General features: G+C 43.5%; 1 protein-coding gene across 1 annotated transcript in view; it reads right to left on the bottom strand.

Annotated features, from left to right (window-relative positions):
- Window positions 1-3516: 3516 nt before the first annotated feature.
- LOC102781335 (sodium channel protein type 4 subunit alpha B-like) overlaps window positions 3517-20656 on the bottom strand; it is a 54604-nt gene continuing 37464 nt past the window's right edge. The window contains exons 27-31 of the mRNA XM_087844306.1: window positions 18445-18715; window positions 11912-12527; window positions 11638-11782; window positions 7956-8033; window positions 3517-7035 (exon numbers count right to left, since the gene is read on the bottom strand). Of these exons, the coding sequence (XP_087700432.1) occupies window positions 6916-7035; window positions 7956-8033; window positions 11638-11782; window positions 11912-12527; window positions 18445-18715 (1230 nt within the window). The 3' untranslated portion in view covers window positions 3517-6915. The remainder of the gene's footprint in view (window positions 7036-7955; window positions 8034-11637; window positions 11783-11911; window positions 12528-18444; window positions 18716-20656) is intronic.

The following is a 20656-nucleotide window of genomic DNA, read 5'->3' as shown; positions in this document are numbered from 1 at the left end:
CTCAGTTTGCTGCTCATTTATTTCGACAGGTAATTTTACCTGATTGTCACCAGCAGTCGGTAAAACTGAACTCCTGGTTAAATATATCATTCTGCATATTTCCAGTTTACAGCAATAACACAAGAAGGGCTGAAAGTAAAGTATTCTATATATTGCACGCCCTTTGTTATTTTAGATTGTTAGATGTAAGATTGGTCAAAATCTTTGCTTCTTTTATTTCATTGTTACTTCATTTTCGTGGGCGATCGTGGTTCAAGAGTTGGGAGTCCGTCTTGTAATCGGAAGGTTGCCGGTTCGAGCCCCGGCTCCGACAGTCTCGGTCGTTGTGTCCTTGGGCGAGACACTTGACCCGTTGCCTACTGGTGGTGGTCAGAGGGCCCGGTGGCGCCAGTGTCCGGCAGCCTCGCCTCTGTCAGTGCTTCCCAGGGTGGCTGTGGCTACAATGTAGCTGCCATCACCAGTGTGTGAATGTGTAAACAATAATTATAAAGCTCAATAACATTTTAAACATGTATGCGCTTCACAGCTGCTTCCTTATTTGCATTTACACACACACCGTCTAAAAATAGCAGCAGGCCTTCAGTGCATTGCTGACTCGACTCACAGCCTCCTCTCACACCAAACTCTCTTATTTTATATCACAAAGACGTCTTCTAATTACAACTGCAGATTCTCAGGCCTTTTAACACCTACACAATTTCGACAAATTTAAATTAACGATCCAACCGATAAACTCCCTGAGTTTTTGCAATCACTTAACCAGTATCCGTCCCGGACGGTGGCCGATTTCTAGTGCCCTAACTCAATTTAAAAGCGTAACACGCCCGAGGTCCGACCTCTGCCACACAAAAAAGCGCAAACCACCGTTCCAAACGGTAAAGAGACTCAAACTCTTAGCTTATTTAGGAGTGTCCCAGGTCTCCACAGTAGCCAAACTGGACTATACCTCTAATTCGAGGACAATGCCTACACGTCCGTGGCATTGGCAAGCGTCACCTCTGGACCCTGCGCTTCCTAGCAGCCGCACTGCCGTTCTAGAAAAATTTATAATACTTTGAAACAACAGTCAACACCCCAGAACAAGTGTATGACCGACGAAGATCTAACCTGATAACCAATGGGGACTTTAACCCGCAAAATGACCAATTCCCTATCTTTCTTACTTGGGACTTTAACCCTTTTACCGTTTTTCCTTTTTTTAGGGACTTTAACCCTTTAGGGACTTTAAAAGTAGAATGGGAGGCAGAGCCTTCAGTTTTCAGGCCCCTCTTCTGTGGAACCAGCTTCCAGTTTGGATTCGGGGGACAGACACTATCTCTACTTTCAAGATTAGGCTTCAAACTTTCCTTTTTGCTAAAGCATTTAGTTAGGGCTGGACCAGGTGACCCTGAATTGCCAGTTACCATTGCTCCATTGTCAATGGCCATGACATTTTGCATATTAATGACCAAGAAACTGACCTCACAGCCCATCGTTCATTCAGTGGTGCAATAGTCAGTCATTACTGTTTATGAGGTTGGAAACTGAAGAAGTCACCTGGAAACACCGAGATTAGAGCCCACCACCTGAACCTGCTGAACTGTTAAATTGCATTCAAAAATAAACAAATAAAATAAATAAATAAATAATGTTCAAACAAAAAAACAACTAGAATTTAGGAGAGATGAAAACAAAGAGAAATGAAAATGATTTGAAAAAAAAAATGAATTAAGTATCCCCCCCTCTGCTTGGACCCTCCATTACACCAGTCTAACTTTATATTCACACAAACATGAATACAGCTCATAGACAAAGATCTTAAGAGCTCTGTCAGCTCCTTGCTTTTATAAATGACCCTCAGGTCACTGAAAACTGTCCCTGTGCAAGACTCTAAACTGAAAGGATCAAACTCGCTGTGGAAACAAATGGAAACTAGACTAAATCCAGTAAATCAAGACAAAACAAATTAAAAACAGTGTTTTTGCTGTTTACTCATTAATGAAGGAAGGTTGCCTCTAATATCAGCTGGTTTTCTACCTTCACACATATTTAGGCGAACATGGATGTGAACTGGCTAATTTGAGATCAGGGTCTCGTCATGACTTTAACCCAGCTGTCAGCTGTCCTTCTGTCTCATGTCTGATACTGTCGGCTCTGGGTGAAGCTTTTTCAGACGAGTGTTGTTGTGACGCGGATCAATATAAATAAAGCTGAACTGAACTCGTCTCGTTCTCGTTGGCTGTTTTTCTTCTTCTTTTCTGACTAACTAGTCTCACACTTGTAGGTTGTTAGGAATAAAATGGTTAAATAAAGCTGTTTTTGTGTGAATTTTATATAAACATTGGAATTGTGCTCATTAAGAGTTGGCACTGTGCAATGAGGGTCAAAAGTCCATTCAGAGCTGTGATTAAACTGAATTACTGAGACTGACATGTTGAGCTGCAGAGGGATTTGCAAACATCATTACTGGTTAGAGTCAGGGGGATATTTTTCTGGGCCAGAACTTCCCGGACTTGGAAAATAAATAGGCTGGATAATAGGGAGCGAGGTGTTTTTTTTCTTTTTCCAGGAAAAGGAGCAGATGCAGACGAGATCAGTGGTGGATGCAGTGCAGGAGAAGATCCACTGACTGCAGGACCAGCTGCGTTATTCCCAAGAGGAGACAGTCATAATAATACTTGTTTTTGTTGTGTTATAAAACTGTATTACCTGCTCACAGGGTCATCCTTTGTGTGAAGCAGACAGCTGGTTCACATCGAGGTCCAGCGTGCTGTAACTTGTAATTTCAACTGCTGAAATGATCTTTTAAAAGACAGTCACTCACCTGGATTCCTTAAGCAAAGACAACGACCGCTCATGCTTGTGTGCTGCATGCTTGTGTGCTGCATGCGTGTGTGCTGCATGTTTGTGTGCTGCATGCGTGTGTGCTGCATGCTTGTGTGCTGCATGCTTGTGTGCTGCATGCTTGTGTGCTGCATGCTTGTGTGCTGCATGCTTCTACTTTCCAAAACACTGTTTCTGGTAGCAAACTTCCACTAGCTTGCTGCCATCTCAGGCGCAGTACATTTGTGGCCTATTAAAGTAGCTGCCCATAATTTATGAGCAGTCTCCCTTTCACTGTGTTATCCAGCGTCTGTAGAAACGGGAATTCCAGGTCTCGTAAGGCTGTTTTGTTGTACCAGAGGTCTTGGGATTTGTCAGGTGCAGCTTTGCAAACCTAAGTCGTGTTCTTTTAGAGAGAAGATACCATACTTGTTCAGTCTTTTTCTTATCGTGCCCTCATGAACTTTCACATTTAACACTTGCTGCACTTTCTCTGAATAAGCTGACTGTCCAATACTCACAGAATACTTGTTATAGTACATGGCAGCTGCCATAACAGGAAATCCAGAATAAATCTACTAAGCTTTAGTTTGAACTAAACAAACCTGAGCTGCTGCTCTCCATGCGTTTCCCATCCTGACACTTTCAGCAGTCAGTCGAGGCTTGGAGCCCACAGAGCGGGGCAGGCAGTTCAGATAAAATCCAAAGCACGTGTTTTCATATGCATGTGTTTATTGTGAGTTACACTTGTGTTTACAAACATTTTTTTAAAAATACATGTAAATGTAGAGCAATACAAATGTTTTAATAACTAGTATATTAGAATATTTTGATATATACCTTTATTAACATTATTATATAAGATGATGGTTCACAACAGACACAAAAAAGCAACAGTTACATGAAGAATAACCAATCAATCGAATAATCATGCAGTCTGCTATGTAGGTGTTATTCATATAATTGGATTGGATACTTCCTGAAGGTGAGTTGTGTTAGTAGACTACATGAAGACATGCCACATGAGCACATTGGGACCAGAAAAGTACATATGCCATATGTTCTGTGACTGAGGAGCGTTTGAAGGACAAAGACAATAAAATTCTGAGAAAGAAATTAAACATTTGAACGTTTTGAGAAACACATTAGTTGAACTAAAGTCCATTTGGAAATCCCCACAGGCAGTTATTTTGAAGTTTTAACTTAAACAACTTAAAATCCTAAAGTCAGCAAGTCAGAACGTGAACAAAAGATCACATGTGTGTGCTAATCAACAGGATAGACTGTAGCCTCAGGTGCATATTGTTAACTGGTGATTATGTGACGATGCATTTTATGCAGCGGCATTTTGAAACAGCTGCAGATGTGAGAGCAACGACTGCCTGAGCCTCACATAAAGGGAGTTACAGTCGTCCAGACAGGATAAAACAAAAGCATGGATCAGTGTGCTGCCCAGAAAGAAAGGATTTCCCTCCTGCCAGTTGCCTTACATGATAAAAAATGGACTTCACTGCTCTAATTTGGCTGTCAGTAATAACAGGTTTAAAATATTATTGTTTAATATAATAATAATAATAAGTTTAAGGCCAACCAGGTTTTACTGTTATCTAGAAATGCCAAGAGAGGTTTAATGGAGAGGCCATCCTGCTTTAGTGGCAAATAAATTTGGCAGTCATCAGCGTAACAATGAAAAGAGATCCCATGCCTTCTAAGGATGGATGCTGTTTTCATCTAGAAAATACTTCAGTTGACAAAAAACAATTTTCTCTAAAACGTTGGGAAGTAAAGGCAGCTTGGAAATAGGCCTATAATTAGCTAGTACCTTGTCATCAAGCCAGGTTTCTGAAGCAGTGGCTGCACTACTGCATGTTTGAAATTTGCAGGAACCATACCAGAAGACAGACTGCTGTTAATAATGTCATGGACATACTGCCCTATACTAGGAAAAATGTCTTTGTGGAGGGAAAAGATCCCGAGGGGAACCTGCGGGCTTAATATGGTGGACCACATCCTCTAAAGTGGAGAATGTCACAAGCTCAAACTGAGTAAAAACAGCAGTGTGAGGGTCAGAGACAGAGGGGTCAGGAGCTGTGACCTTTTCAAGAAAAAAAATCATTGCAAATATCAGGCGAAACTCCAAACAGACATTCAGTGGAGTATTAAGAACAGTGTCAATGGTCCTAAATAACACACGTGGGTTATGACAGTTGGAAGAAATAATATTTGCAAAATATTCCCTTTTTGCCTCTTTAACAGTGTTCTGGTAGCGATGCCAGCAGTCTTTGAGAATTTGAAATGATACATGCAGTTTATCCTTTTTCCACCTCCGTTCTGCTCGACGACAGTCCCTCTTAACAGCACGACTGCTCTCATTAAACCAAGGCTCAGGTTTAGCCTTAGGCTGCCTGGTTTTTAAAGGAGCCACAGAGTCCATGATTGTTTGACAGCAAGAATAAAACCAGGAATTTAGCTCTTCTGTGTCAGAGGAGACAAAGTCAGAAGGGCCACAGAGCTGATTAAAAGCAGCAGAAAACTGCATGGCAGTGGAGGGGTTAATAACCTGACAGCGCCGAGCAGGAGCGCCAGATTTAACTGCAGTATGTGTCAAACCAATGTTGAATAACACAGGCATATGATCTGAGAGTGCACAGTCACAAATCTCCAAGTCAGTGACAGGCAGACCATATGACAGGACAAGGTCAGTGTGTGTCCGTGCTCATGTGTAGGGCCAGGCACGGACTGTACCAAAGAGTCAATAAGGCTTAAAAAGTCCTTTACCAGTGGCTTATCAGGACAACATACATGCATATTAAAATCTCCAATAATAAGAACACTATCGTAGTTGGGCATAATCCCAGCTAAAAAACTCAGAAACATCATTTATGAAGTTCTTAGTGTATATAGGGGGGCGATAGATGACAGCGCAGAAAACCGGGTTTGTGCGACTCACCTGAAACGAGGTAAGTTCAGAGCTGGAGAACGAAGGCTGTAGAAAGTGTTACGATATAAATATATATTCTTATTTTCTGTTTATATTGTTTTATAGAGGCCAGACTAGGAGAACGCCAGTTTGAGCACAATGTCACAGAGTACTGACAGGAAGCTGCATGCTTTTGCAGAGAACAGGAAGTTTCAGTGCAGAGCTGCACTGACGTATTAATAAACCAGACAGAAAAAGCAGAACTAAGTAAACTGTGTGTCGGTGTGATGCAGTGCAGAAATATATATACGGATTTAGCTGGCAAAGAATTCAGACCTGTGTGTGTTCGTGTGACAGGTCTCCAAATGTAAAATAAAGATCATTTTTGGAGCTTGACCACTCTGAGTCCAGTCTTTCTCTGTTGCCAAAAGAATTTAATAAGAGCACTGCTTCCATTTGTAATCCTGTGCCTCCACCTCTGCCTCCACCTGTGCCTCCACCTCTGCCCGACGTTCATGGTGAGTTAAAATAGCAACAATCGACTGGTAAAAGTTCAGATATAGCATTGGACTCATTGAGACACGTCTCAGTCACAGAAAATCCAGATCACAGGAACTGAAAAAGTCCCGAAGAATAAAAGTTTTGTTTAAAACCAGGCAAACCGAGCTGGAGCACGGGCTTCAGCAAGTCCAGAAACCTGACGCAGTGCTCTCAGGTTTCAGAAATGTTCTCGGCTGAGGTTTGGGTGGGGAGGACGCGCGGTAGAGTATGGACTGATGGATGGAAATATTTTTTATTTCACTATAAATCACATAATCAAAGTTCGTAATGTAATAAAATCAGCTTCAGCTCCTTCTTCTCCTCTCTTGGGTAGCTTTGCTGTTGTAGTTTAACATAATATTTGTTTGTATACGCAGAACTGGTTTTATTCTTGTCACAATAATAACTCATAATAAGGGTTAATAAGTGTTAGTAAAATAACTGGTGTTTATGTGGGTCTCAGGTAATTGCCCCCACACAAACCGAACTGTCAGAAGGGAAAAATCTTTGGCATCATCGAGAATGAGAAGAAGCACGCTTGCACATTTTTCCTACACATTTTGCTCTGATCTGGTGTCACTGAGTCCTCGCAGAAGAAGAGTCGAGTTCACTAACAGGAGAACGAAGGAAGGAGGTAGAAGTAGTTTCTCATCTCACTGTAAGTCTCTGCCCACAGTCTGGACTATGATTCGCTCAGCATCTCCACCGTGCACATGTTTCTGGATCATGTCTGTCTCCTCCTGTGCTGGCGAGGTGGTTGATTCACGTGACACCTGAGGAAAACAGGACTCACCTGTTAGAATCTCTGCTTCATGTAGTTTTATTGACCTAGTTAGTTTTGGCACAGTGTCCTTAGTTATTTAAAGATTAAATTGGCCTGATTGACTTTAAAAAATTAGTGGTTAACTTATGTGTCTGTGACCTCTCTGCAAGTGTGTTCCTTAAGCTTCACTGAGACCCAGCAACCATCTAAAATACAGTGGGGCTATAATTATTCAATCCCCTGCTGGATTTATAAGATTTCTTACAAAAAAGGACAGTCCCTTATTTTTATGGTAGGTTCTGAAAATCTGGTGGAGCAAAAGTTAAATTTTTATAGCGGTTTTGTTGAAGGTCTTTGGGCATTTGCATAGAGTTTTTTTTTTCTTTCTAGTAAGTGCCCGGAAAAAGAGCAACATTTTTGGGCCCATTTTTGGGCCCATTTTTGTAACGTTTTCACGCTGTGGTGCTAGCGACCAGAAATATGCGGAAGTAAGGGCGGGAACAAATCAAGAAGGCTAGACTGTCCAATTTCACAGCCGCTCATTTCCAGCTTACTGGCCTCGTGAGGACCAAGCCCACGTAGCCCACAAAGGCCGGGTCCTCCGAAGGATGTGGCCTAGGTTTTCGGAAACAGCAAATACGTGAAAAGGCGTGTCTAAAAGTATTCTTAAAAACAATTTAAAAAGTATTAAAATGCGTAAATGTAAATAATCCAAAGAATAATCACTGAAGAGTTTCAATATTCCAGCTGAAAAGTTTGAGACAACTATTTTTTTCATGCTGAATAAAATCAAACCTGAAGCTCTGACTTTTAATTTATTTTCTCTCATTAACCTGTTGCAAAAAATCCGTTGCAATGATGTGTTTTTAAAGTTCACTAATATATAGAATAGAATAGAATAGAATAGAATAGAATAGAATAGAATAGAACCTGGCTGTGAATCCTGACTATTTCATCCAGTTTGGCTTTGAGGGCATCCACCTCTGCTGGTTCATGTCCTGGGGTGTCCTGCAAACACAACAACATCAAAAATCACAATAAGAATAATACAAGCAATAGTTATAGTTTATCAACAGGCCACCTGGGCCACCATAAGTATGATTCCTTTTTTGTCCTTAGGTGAGGTTAAGAAGGCCTTTTTTCTGTATTGAATGAAAAATGTATTTATTAAAAAGGAAAGTCCAGGATGTGTACATCCTCATCACTGAAAGAGTGGCCACTGGCCTTTAGGTGCAATTGCAGCCTTTTCCAAGCACTCTGTGAAAGGTACTCATTGATCAGTGGCTGTTGATCAATGAGCATGAGTGACGTAGATCAACCGGCAAATTAAGAGCTTCGCTTTTACGCTCAGCTCTCTCTTCACCACGACGGACCGGTGCAGCGTCCGCATCACTGCAGCTGCAGCACCAATCCGTCTTTCCATCTCCGGCTCCCTTCTCCCATCACTCGCGACCAAGACCCCGAGATACTTTAACTCCTCCACTTGGGGCAGGAACTCATCCCCGACCCGGAGTGGGCACTCCACCCTTTTCCGGCTGAGAACCATGGCCTCAGATTTGGAGGTGCTGATCCTCATTCCCGTTCCAGTGCGAGCTGGAGGCCATCACTCGATGAAGCCAACAGAACCACATCATCCGTGAAAAGCAGAAATGAGATTCTGAGACCACCAAAGCGAAAGCCCTCCGCCACTTGGCTGCGCCTAGAAATCCTGTCCATAAAAATTATGAACAGAACCGGTGACAAAGGGCAGCCCTGGCGGAGCCCTTTACCCACCGGGAACGAGCCCGACTTATTGCCGGCAATGCGAACCAAGCTCTTGCAACGGTTGTATAGGGATCAAATGGCCCATAGCAATGGGCCAGACACCCCATCCTCCAGCAACACCTCCCACAGGACACCCCGAGGGACACGGTCGAATGCCTTCTCCAAGTCCACAAAACACATGTAGACTGGTTGGGCAAACTCCCATGCACCCTCAAGTATCCTCAAGAGGATGAAGAGCTGGTCCAGTGTTCCGCAACCAGGCCGAAAACCACATTGTTCCTCCTGTATCCGAGGTTCGACTAGCGGACGAACTCTCCTTTCCAGCACCCTCGCATAGACTTTCCCAGGGAGGCTGAGGAGTGTGATCCTCCTCCCACATAGCAAGCAGGTCTGGCCCGGATCTGGCATCAAGCCGGCACTGCTGGCTGACTTCTGGCATGATAAGACGTATGTCATCCAGATATGGGCCAGGCTTGGCATAGATGGCACTGTTTATGCGATGGCATGCCATATCTGGCTCGATTGTGGTTTGGTTTATGTGGCCCAGGCTCATAGAAAACAGGCCTGGCTGGGTCTGACAGCTGCAGGGAGGAAGGACCTGTGGAAACGCTCCTTCATGCATCGAGGATGCAGCAGTCTGTCACTGAAGCAGCTCTGCAGCAACATCTACATGCATGGGGTGGGAGACTCTGTCCATCAGAGATGTTATTTTGGCCAGAGTCCTTCTGTCTCCCACCACCTGCACTGGGTCCAGGGTGCATCCCAGAACAGAGCTGGCCTTCCTGATGAGTTTATCCAACCTCTTCCTCTCAGCTGCCGATAAACTGCTGCTCCAACATACAACACTGTAAAAATGACGGACGCCACCACAGAGTCATAGAAGGTCTTTAAAAGCGCTCCCTGGACTCCACATGACCTCAGCAGGTAGAGTCTGCTCTGACCCTTCCTGTAAAGAGCATCAGTCCAGTTTATTATTCAGGTGAACACCTAGGTACCTATCCACAATGGGCCAGACACCCCATACCTCCCACCAGGTGGGAGTCCACTATCCCAATGGATGTTCACCAGTGTCACCCTGGTGGGTCTGCGTCTCCGGAAGTCCACCACCAACTCCTTGGTTTTCCCGGCGTTGATCAGCAGGTGGTTCTGCTGACACCAGTCCACAAAGTCCGGAGTCCACTGTCTGTACTCTGAGTCGTCCTCACCTGTGATGAGGCCGACTATGGCAGAGTCGTCAGAGAACTTCTGTAGGTGGCAGCGTGGGGAGTTGATGGAGAAGTCTTCAGTGTAGAGGGTGAAGAGGAACGGTGCCAGCACAGTTCCCTGTGGGGCCCCCGTACTGCAGACCAGTGTATCAGAGACACAGCCCTGTGACCTCACATACTGTGGGCGCTCTGTGAGGTAGTCCAGTATCCACTGGGACATGTGGTGGTCCACTCCTGATAGCTCCAGCTTGTACCTCAGAAGTTGTGGCTGGATGGTGTTAAAAGCACTGGAGATATTAAGGAACATGATCCTCACAGTGCTTCCAGGCTTCTCAAGGTGAGTCAGTGCCCTGTGCAGGAGGTAGATGATGGCGTCCTATCTCCCCGATGCCAGGCTGGTAAGCAAACTGCAGATCCAATGAAGACCTCACCATGGGCCGCAGATGGTTTAGAACCAACCTCTCAAGGGTCTTCATCAGACCTGGATGACCGCTAATTTTCTGCTTCTAAATTCAGATTAAACTGAGGGTATTGTACCATGGTATCTAAGCAGATTACCAGCAGATTCTTACTCTGGAGGGCAATGCTTTTGCCACCAGTAATGCTGTGAGGAATCTTGGTGTTGTTTTTTGACCAGGGTATATCCTTCAGTAGGCATATAATCTCTGACTCTTTTCCTCAGCGTATCTCTAGTCATGCCTACCTGGTAGCAACACATAGCTACACCTCCCTCAGCCTGTTTGGGCCAGGAGGTTTTCTTCCCACTTAAAACAAGATCTAGAGTGTGATTAAAGTGGTGGGTGGGTTCTTTTACAGTTTGAGAGAAGCCAATTGAGTCTAATAACAGATTAAATGCCATGTTGAGGCTGTCATTTTTAGCATCTACATGGATGTTAAAATCACCCACAATAATTATTTTATCTGAGCTCAGAACTAAATCAGATAAACTGAGAGAAACTCTGTGTAAGGCCCAGGTGGACGATAGATGATAACAAGTAAGACTGGTTTCTCAGTTTCACAACTGGGGTAGTGACCGAAAGAACAAGATCGCGGATACAAGCGGCGGAAATGAGCTTCCTCCGAAGGGTGGCTGGCCTCTCCCTTAGAGATAGGGTGAGAAGTTCGGCCATCCGGGAGGGGCTCAGAGTAGAGCCGCTGCTGCTCCACGTCGAAAGGAGCCAGCTGAGGTGGTTCGGGCATCTGACAAGGATGCCTCCTGGGTGAGGTGTTCCAGGCATGTCCCACCGGGAGGAGGCCCCGGGGCAGACCCAGGACACGCTGGAGAGATTATATCTCTCGGCTGGCCTGGGAACGCCTTGGTGTTCCCCCGGATAAGCTGGAGGAGGTGGCTGGGGAGAGGGAGGTCTGGGCCTCTTTGCTTAGGCTGCTGCCCCCGCGACCCGGCCTCGGATAAAGCGGATGAAGATGGATGGATGGATGACAGCTAAGGTTGGACGAGGCTAAGCATCAGGCTTTCAAATGAATGTCTGGGTCTTTGGTTGATTAACAAGATGAAAATAAAAAGGAAACCTAAAATTCTTCAGTAAACATTTAAGGAGACGACTTTAGAGTGGTTTTAGTTTAAGGAAACAGAGTTTAAGAAACATGTCAAAGTGTTGGCAGCCCATCCCAGGTGACCTTACCTGTGTAGTAATTGTGCGCAGAACATCCAAACAGCTGATCTGGTCTCCAGGAAACAGAGGCAGATTCAAGTGAGTCAGTTTTATGGTGTTTGGTTTGGGAATCCTCAAAGGATCCTGGAGGCCATCACAGAAGTCTGCCAGCTCACTGAGGAACACATTAGAGAATATTAAAGTCCATTAGAGACTATTAGACTATTACAGTGGAGTCCATTATAGTGCAGAACCATTTTTGATTAGTGTTAAGGTTAGAAACCTTCACCGAGCTCAGTCTCACCTGTACTGTATGACCTGCGAGCCACTGGGGTCAAATTTCCTCCAGGTTTCATAAAACATCTGGAGGTGATCATCACTCAGCATCTCAGCGTCCTCAGGGCTCGTTGTGTTGAAGAGCTCCAGGATGACAACGACGAACAGGTGGATCACCAGCAGGCAGAAGAGGAGGATGTAGGAGCTGAAGAAAACAATCCCCACCGTCGGGTTGGCGCAGTTACCAGGCTCAGGTAATCGCAGGTCGCAGTCTGGAGGCGTGTTCATGATGGGACTCAACAGGTCATGCCACCCCGAGGACGTGGTGATCATAGTCATGCTGATGATGCTGTTTCCAAATGTCTTGAAGTTAAACATGTCATCGATCATCATCTCATTCTTCACGTAGGCAAAGTTAAACATCCCAATGATGGAGAACGTGAACACAATTAGGAAGAAGAGCAGGCCGATGTTGAAAAGGGCAGGAAGTGACATCACAAAGCCCATAATCAGCATCCAGATCCTTCTGGCAAACCGAATGTGATGGAATGCTCCACATAAGGTGAACAAACGACCCAATCGCATAACAGAAAAGAGAAAGGGACTGCCGAAATATTTTTCCAAGATGTCAGCTAAGAAGAGACCTGCAACAACAACAACAACTATTTGTATAGCACATTTAAGACCAAAGGTACACCGAAGTGCTTCATAAAAAGAAAAAAAAAAGTGGGGTATACATACAGTGGTACATCAATAGAAGATAAAGATCAGCTGGATAAAATATAGGGAATGTGCACTAACTAACCGAAAACGCTCGGTCAAACAGCTAAGTTTTTAACTGTGATTTAAATGAATGGATGGAATCAGAGGCGTGAATGGCAGCAGGAAGATTGTTCCAGAAGCTAGGGCCTGCCAGGGCAAAAGCACGGTCACCTCTGGTCTTTAGCTGGGATCTAGGCTGCACCAAGACTAATTGTCCTGATGATCTTAGGGCTCTCCTGGGGATATACGGATTAAGGACTTCAGTGAGGTAGCACGGCGCAGTATTGTTTATGATTTGAAAGGTGAGCAAGAGAATTTTGAACCCAATATGGTATTTGACAGGGAGCCAATGCAGGTCAGCGAGGACCGGGGTAATAGAGGCAAACCTTCTGGTTCCAGTCAAAAGGTGTGCCGCAGCATTCTGGACAAGCTGCAATCTATGAAGAAGGGCAGAGTGGAGACCAAAGTAAAGGGAATTACAGTAGTCTAATCTAGAGGTCAGAAATGCATGGGTAAGTTTCTCAAGGCCCTATGTAGTGCTTGGCCTTGGATATTTGGCGCAGTTGGTAAAAACTAGATTTAACTACCAAGGATCAATGTTCCCTCTAATGTTTCATGTGTCTGAGCGAACACACAAACTCCCTGAGCTTGGACCACTGTGAGCAACAGCAGACGTGTGCACTGTGGTCACGCCAGCATCAAATCCATCCAAGTTACATGTTTATTAAAGTAATCAAATTACAGCATTTACATTTATGTTTGACTACTTTTAATTAACTGCTTTAGCCCACTTACTATGAAATTTGGTTTTGTAGCATGTTAACACTATTGGAAGTAAAAATAACTTGAACTCCAATTTTGAAAACACAACTTTCTTTTTCTTTTTTTTTTTTATAAAGCTCTGAAATGTATTATGAGTCTGTGGTCTGGGAGAGAGTCTGTAACTCTGTCTGCCAAATACAGTAAATAATGACCAATGTTGGGCAGTTAATGATATAGTTACTTCTTCAAAAAAGTTACTGAGTTATGCAAACAGCTGTTTACCTAAAAATGCAGCCAAGGCGTTTTTTTAAATAAACATTTCAAACTATTTCCAGAACAATCAGCTGTTCTGCATCAAATCTGATGCCACACAAATTATTTGTGTCACTCCAAAGAATAATTTGTGTCACTGTGAGATGAAGGAGAACAACAGCCTGATACCTGCAGGCCTGACAGCAGCAGATGTGTCACTGCTGTAACACCTGTAACACTCAGCAGTCGCCTCATTGTTCTGACACACAACAACACTATTGACTACACTACACACTAACTACACACTAACTACACACTGACTACACACTGACTACACACTAACTACACACTCACTACACTCTAACTACACTCTAACTACACACTAACTACACACTAACTACACACTCACTACACTCTAACTACACACTAACTACACACTCACTACACTCTAACTACACACTAACTACACACTCACTACACTCTAACTACACTCTAACTACACACTAACTACACACTAACTACACACTAACTACACACTAACTACACTCTAACTACACACTCACTACACTCTAACTACACTCTAACTACACACTAACTACACACTCACTACACTCTAACTACACTCTAACTACACACTCACTACACTCTAACTACACTCTAACTACACACTAACTACACTCTAACTACACACTCACTACACACTAACTACACACTAACTACACACTCACTACACTCTAACTACACACTAACTACACACTAACTACACTCTAACTACACACTCACTACACTCTAACTACACACTAACTACACACTAACTACACACTCACTACACACTCACTACACTCTAACTACACACTAACTACACACTCACTACACTCTAACTACACACTAACTACACACTCACTACACTCTAACTACACACTAACTACACACTCACTACACTCTAATTACACTCTAACTACACACTAACTACACACTCACTACACTCTAACTACACACTGACTACACACTCACTACACTCTAACTACACTCTAACTACACACTAACTACACTCTAACTACACTCTAACTACACACTAACTACACTCTAACTACACACTCACTACACACTAACTACACACTAACTACACTCTAACTACACACTAACTACACACTCACTACACTCTAACTACACTCTAACTACACACTAACTACACACTCACTACACTCTAACTACACACTAACTACACACTCACTACACTCTAACTACACACTGACTACACACTCACTACACTCTAACTACACACTAACTACACTCTAACTACACACTCACTACACACTAACTACACACTAACTACACACTCACTACACTCTAACTACACACTAACTACACACTCACTACACTCTAACTACACACTAACTACACACTCACTACACACTCACTACACTCTAACTACACACTAACTACACACTCACTACACACTAACTACACACTCACTACACTCTAACTACACACTAACTACACACTAACTACACTCTAACTACACACTAACTACACACTCACTACACTCTAACTACACACTAACTACACACTCACTACACTCTAACTACACACTAACTACACACTCACTACACACTCACTACACTCTAACTACACACTAACTACACACTCACTACACACTAACTACACACTAACTACACTCTAACTACACTCTAACTACACACTGACTACACACTGACTACACTCTAACTACACACTAACTACACACTCACTACACTCTAACTACACTCTAACTACACACTAACTACACACTCACTACACACTCACTACACTCTAACTACACACTAACTACACACTCACTACACTCTAACTACACTCTAACTACACACTAACTACACACTCACTACACTCTAACTACACACTCACTACACACTAACTACACACTAACTACACACTCAAACTACACACTAACTACACACTAACTACACACTAACTACACACTCACTACACTCTAACTACACTCTAACTACACACTCACTACACTCTAACTACACTCTAACTACACACTAACTACACACTCACTACACACTCACTACACTCTAACTACACTCTAACTACACACTAACTACACACTCACTACACTCTAACTACACACTAACTACACACTCACTACACACTCACTACACTCTAACTACACACTAACTACACACTCACTACACTCTAATTACACTCTAACTACACACTAACTACACACTCACTACACTCTAACTACACACTGACTACACACTCACTACACTCTAACTACACACTAACTACACACTAACTACACACTCACTACACACTCACTACACTCTAACTACACTCTAACTACACACTAACTACACACTCACTACACTCTAACTACACACTAACTACACACTCACTACACACTCACTACACTCTAACTACACACTAACTACACACTCACTACACTCTAATTACACTCTAACTACACACTAACTACACACTCACTACACACTCACTACACTCTAACTACACACTAACTACACACTAACTACACACTCACTACACTCTAATTACACTCTAACTACACACTCACTACACACTCACTACACTCTAACTACACACTGACTACACACTCACTACACTCTAACTACACACTAACTACACACTAACTACACACTAACTACACACTAACTACACACTCACTACACACTCACTACACTCTAACTACACACTAACTACACACTGACTACACTCTGACTACACTCTGACTACACACTAACTACACACTCACTACACTCTAACTACACTCTAACTACACACTAACTACACACTGACTACACATTAACTACACAAGATTTGTGCTAAACGTCGCAACACACGACAACACACGACAACACACGACAACACACTAACTACACACTAACTACACACTAACTACACACTCCAAACACGCTAAACGTCACAAATCTCTCACATCTCAAAACTCGCTCTCTCTTTTTTTCTGCTGTCTCTCTCTCTCTTGCCGTCTCTCCTAAAACTTCCTCCTCTTCCTAAACAACTAAATGCCATGTCGCCATATCATTTTTTGATTGGTCGACATAGTACATTTTTCCACCAATAGGAAAGGGTGGGGGTTGGTGTTGTTTTTGCTCACAGGCTTTCGAGCGTTTTCCTTATAAAACGCTGTTTTTACCGTTTCTTCCCGCAGTAAATATAAACAATGACAGTATTCAGGAAGAAAAACAAACATTGCAGATATTTTATCATAACTCTGGTTTTACGATCAACACAATTTAAAAACTGGTATAAAGTCCACACTTTGTCCGTCAGTTGTTTGTCTGTCCTGCTCACATCTCCAATGGTTGTTCACGTTGTCATTAACTTCACTCCACATCAGCCGCTTTGCTAAAACACCGGTGTCGGCACATAAGGACGCTGTCATAGCCTGTCGGCGACGTTGATAAGCTGCATATATACGAATGTGAATCGCATCATTGGCTGGACTTTGGGATAAGGTGGCATCGTTCTGATCCCATACAGGAGCAGCCAGTCACTGACTCACACTGCAGAACAGGATTGAGTTTTAATTTAATTTCAATTCAGGTTAGATTTTTTTTTGTGCGCAGAGATCGTGCCAGCAGTGCGCAATTGCCCATGCGTGCAGCTTAGAGGGACCATTGCCGAGGATACTTGTTTGTCAAACTTAGCAGTTAAAGAGGACACCTAAGTTGTTAACAGTGCCAGAAAGAAAGGTGCCAAGGGGTCCAAGAGTATCAGCAAATTGGCCCTGTGAAATATGGTTGTCGAACAGCACGATTTCTGTTTTCTTCTTGTTCAATATAAGAGAGTTATCAGAGAGCCAATCTTTGACCTCTCTCAAACACTCTAGCAGACAGTGTACTGATGACCAAACATCACCAGAGAGCCGAAAGTAAATTTGAATATCATCAGCATAAAAGTGATAGGAGATATTATACTTCTCTAAGATAGAGCCTAGGGGCAGCATATACAATGAAAACAACATAGGGCCCAACACAGATCCCTGGGGCACACCGCACTAGAGGGGAGCAACAGAGGAAGAGCAAGTAAGTATGTAAGACCTGTCCGACAGATACGATCTCAACCAGTTCAGGGCATTACCCATTATGCCTACTGTATGCTCAAGCCTCAATAGGAGGATATTATGGTCAACCATATCAAAGGCAGAAGTCAAGTCCAATGAAACTAAGAACGTAGAGCACTCTGAGTCGGCAAATAAAAGAAGGCCATTAAGGACTCTCAGCAGCACTGTTTTGGTGCTATGGTGTGGTTTAAAGCTAGACTGGAATTTATCGCTGATATTATTTGCATCCAAGGAGGCCTGCGTCTGCGAGAGGACCATCTTCTCCAATGCTTTAGACAACAATGGAAGTTTGGAAATAACACAGACACTCCACACTCTTTCTTCTGCTTTTGATGCCATAAGTGGAGGTTTTCCACACAGGCTAGGTTTGGATTTGGGGGTTTTCCTCTTAATAATAAACACATTCATTTAGAAACTTCAGTTTGTGTTTACATGTGTTATCGTTGACAAATATTTTCATTGTTTGATCTGAAACATGTAAGTGTGACAAACATCAGGAAATCAGGAAGAGGGCAAAGACTTAAGACATTTTAAACTGCAGAAACGATGACACGGACTGACTTTAGAGTAAAAACAGGGAACATTGTACTGCCTGTTACAGCCCGCAGACATTTGCAGTAACTAACCAAACTGAGATCAGATAAGAAAAGAAGATTGTTTCTGTGTGTAGGACTCACCTATAATGGACAAAGTGAGAACCACAAAGTCCACAATGTGCAAGACATTTCTGAAGTAATGCTGTCTGAGTGCAATGATCTTCAGGATAAACTCAACAAGGAAGATGGCCAGAAGGATGAGATGGATCCAGTTCAGGACAAGTGACTTCTCCTCACTCTCATCATTAGTCTCCACCATTAGAACCACCATGTTGAAGAAGATAACCACCACCATGAAGATCTCAAAGTACAGAGCGGTGACCAGGTCAAACAGCCAAGCCAGGCAGCAATTCTGGAGACAAAGACGTAAGCTTTAGACACTCCGGCAGTCAGTCGGTTTGCTAACACTGCAAATAGTTTTCAGTAAAAACCCTCTTACAGGAGAAACTTTGTGATTCAATGTTATCTCAGTCACTGCTGAAACAGAATTTGTTTCTTCACCTCCACAGTAGGAGGCAACAGGCTAATATATGAAGGCTGGTGTAAGAGTCTGATTGACAACTGATGACTCTCTCTAATGCCCATTCCCTCATTATTCAATGAAAGTTTAAGCAGTTACAAAACCTGAAACTGATTCAAGGTGTTGTATTTAGGATCAGAGCATCTAATTGAGTCAAGAGGATTCTTGAGGAGGTTGGTGAAACTCTTTGAAAGTCTACGATCAATACAGAGAGTTTACAACAAGATGCAAACTACTGGTTACACTCAAGAAGAGCTAGAATAGATTTTACCAGAAAACATCTGAAGGAGCGTGCACAGGTCTGAAAAACATCTTTGGGCCGATGGAAGTGAGATGAACTTTCAAATCAAATTACTTTTATTGTCACATCACATGTGCAGGTACTCTGGTACAGTACATGCGAGTGAAATTCTTGTGTGCGAGCTTCACAAGCAACAGAGGTGTGCAAAAATACAATAACATAAGAACAAGCAAAATATAAGAAATCTGAGAGTAATAAATATATGTACAATATAAGAGTGTATGTGCATTACTGGATGTGTATACTAAATATAAATATCTACGTGTGTGTGTGTCTATACATATTTTAAAAATTAAATAGAGTAAACAATAAAATAAAATATACAGAGGTTGGCAGTTGGATATTGTGCAAAACAAGTGGCATTTATATACAGTGTGGAGTGCATAATGTTGAAGCTCCAGTAGTGGAGGTGAGGTGTCTATGAAGTGTTCAGCAGTCTGATGGTCTGGTGGAAAAAGCTTCTCTCAGTCTGCTGGTACAGGACCGGATGCTGCAGAACCTCCTTCCTGATGGAAGCAGTCTGAACAGTTTATGGCTGCGGTGACTGGAGTCCTTGATGATCCGCTTTCCTCAGGCACCGCTTCCTGTAGATGTCCTGGAGGGAGGGAAGCTCACCTCCAATTATCCGTTCAGAGCACCGCACTACTCTCTGGAGAGCTTTGCGGTTGTAAGCGGTGCTGTTGCCGTACCAGGTGGTGATGCATCCAGTGAGGATGCTCTCAATGGCACAGCGATAGAAGGTCCTGAGGATGCAGGGGCTCATGCTGAATCTTTTCAGTCTCCTGAGGAAGAAGAGGCACTGCTGCGCCTTCTTCACTGTTTTGTTTGTGTGTCCTGACCACGTAAGATCCTCAGCCAGATGTACACCAAGGAAGCGGAAGCTGCTCACTCTCTCCACAGCAGCTCCGTTGATGGTGATGGGGGCGTGTACTTCTCTGCACCTCCAGAAGTCCACTATCAACTCCTTTGTCTTTGCGACGTTGAGGGTGAGATGGTTGTCTTGACACCAGTGGGTCAGGGCACTGACCACCTCCCTGTAGGCCGTCGCATCACCTTTGGTGATAAGACCCACCACTGTAGTGTCGTCCACAAACTTCACAATGATGTTGGAGTTGTTAGTGGCCGTGCAGTCGTAGGTGTAGAGTGAGTACAGGAGAGGGCTCAGTACACACCCCTGTGGAGCACCAGTGTTCAGTGTGATGGGGGATGAGGTGATGCTGCCCAGTCTGACCACTTGGCGTCTGTCAGACAGGAAGTTAAGGTTCCAGCTGCAGAGGGAGCTGCTCAGTCCTAGATCCTGCAGTTTCCTGTCCAGCTTCGAGGGAACGATGGTGTTGAATGCTGAGCTGAGTCTACAAACAGCATCCTCACATACTCGTCTCTCTTCTCCAGGTGTGACAGGGCAGTGTGTAGTGTCAGGGCTATGGCATCATCGGTGGACCTGTTGTGGCGGTATGCGAATTGTAGAGGGT

This window comes from Neolamprologus brichardi, chromosome 7 (genome assembly GCF_056152115.1).
Source record: "Neolamprologus brichardi isolate AB-2024 chromosome 7, ASM5615211v1, whole genome shotgun sequence".
Taxonomy (NCBI): domain Eukaryota; kingdom Metazoa; phylum Chordata; class Actinopteri; order Cichliformes; family Cichlidae; genus Neolamprologus; species Neolamprologus brichardi.
The sequence above is the reverse complement of the archived record's forward strand: the minus strand, read 5'-3'. Positions and strand labels throughout refer to the sequence as shown.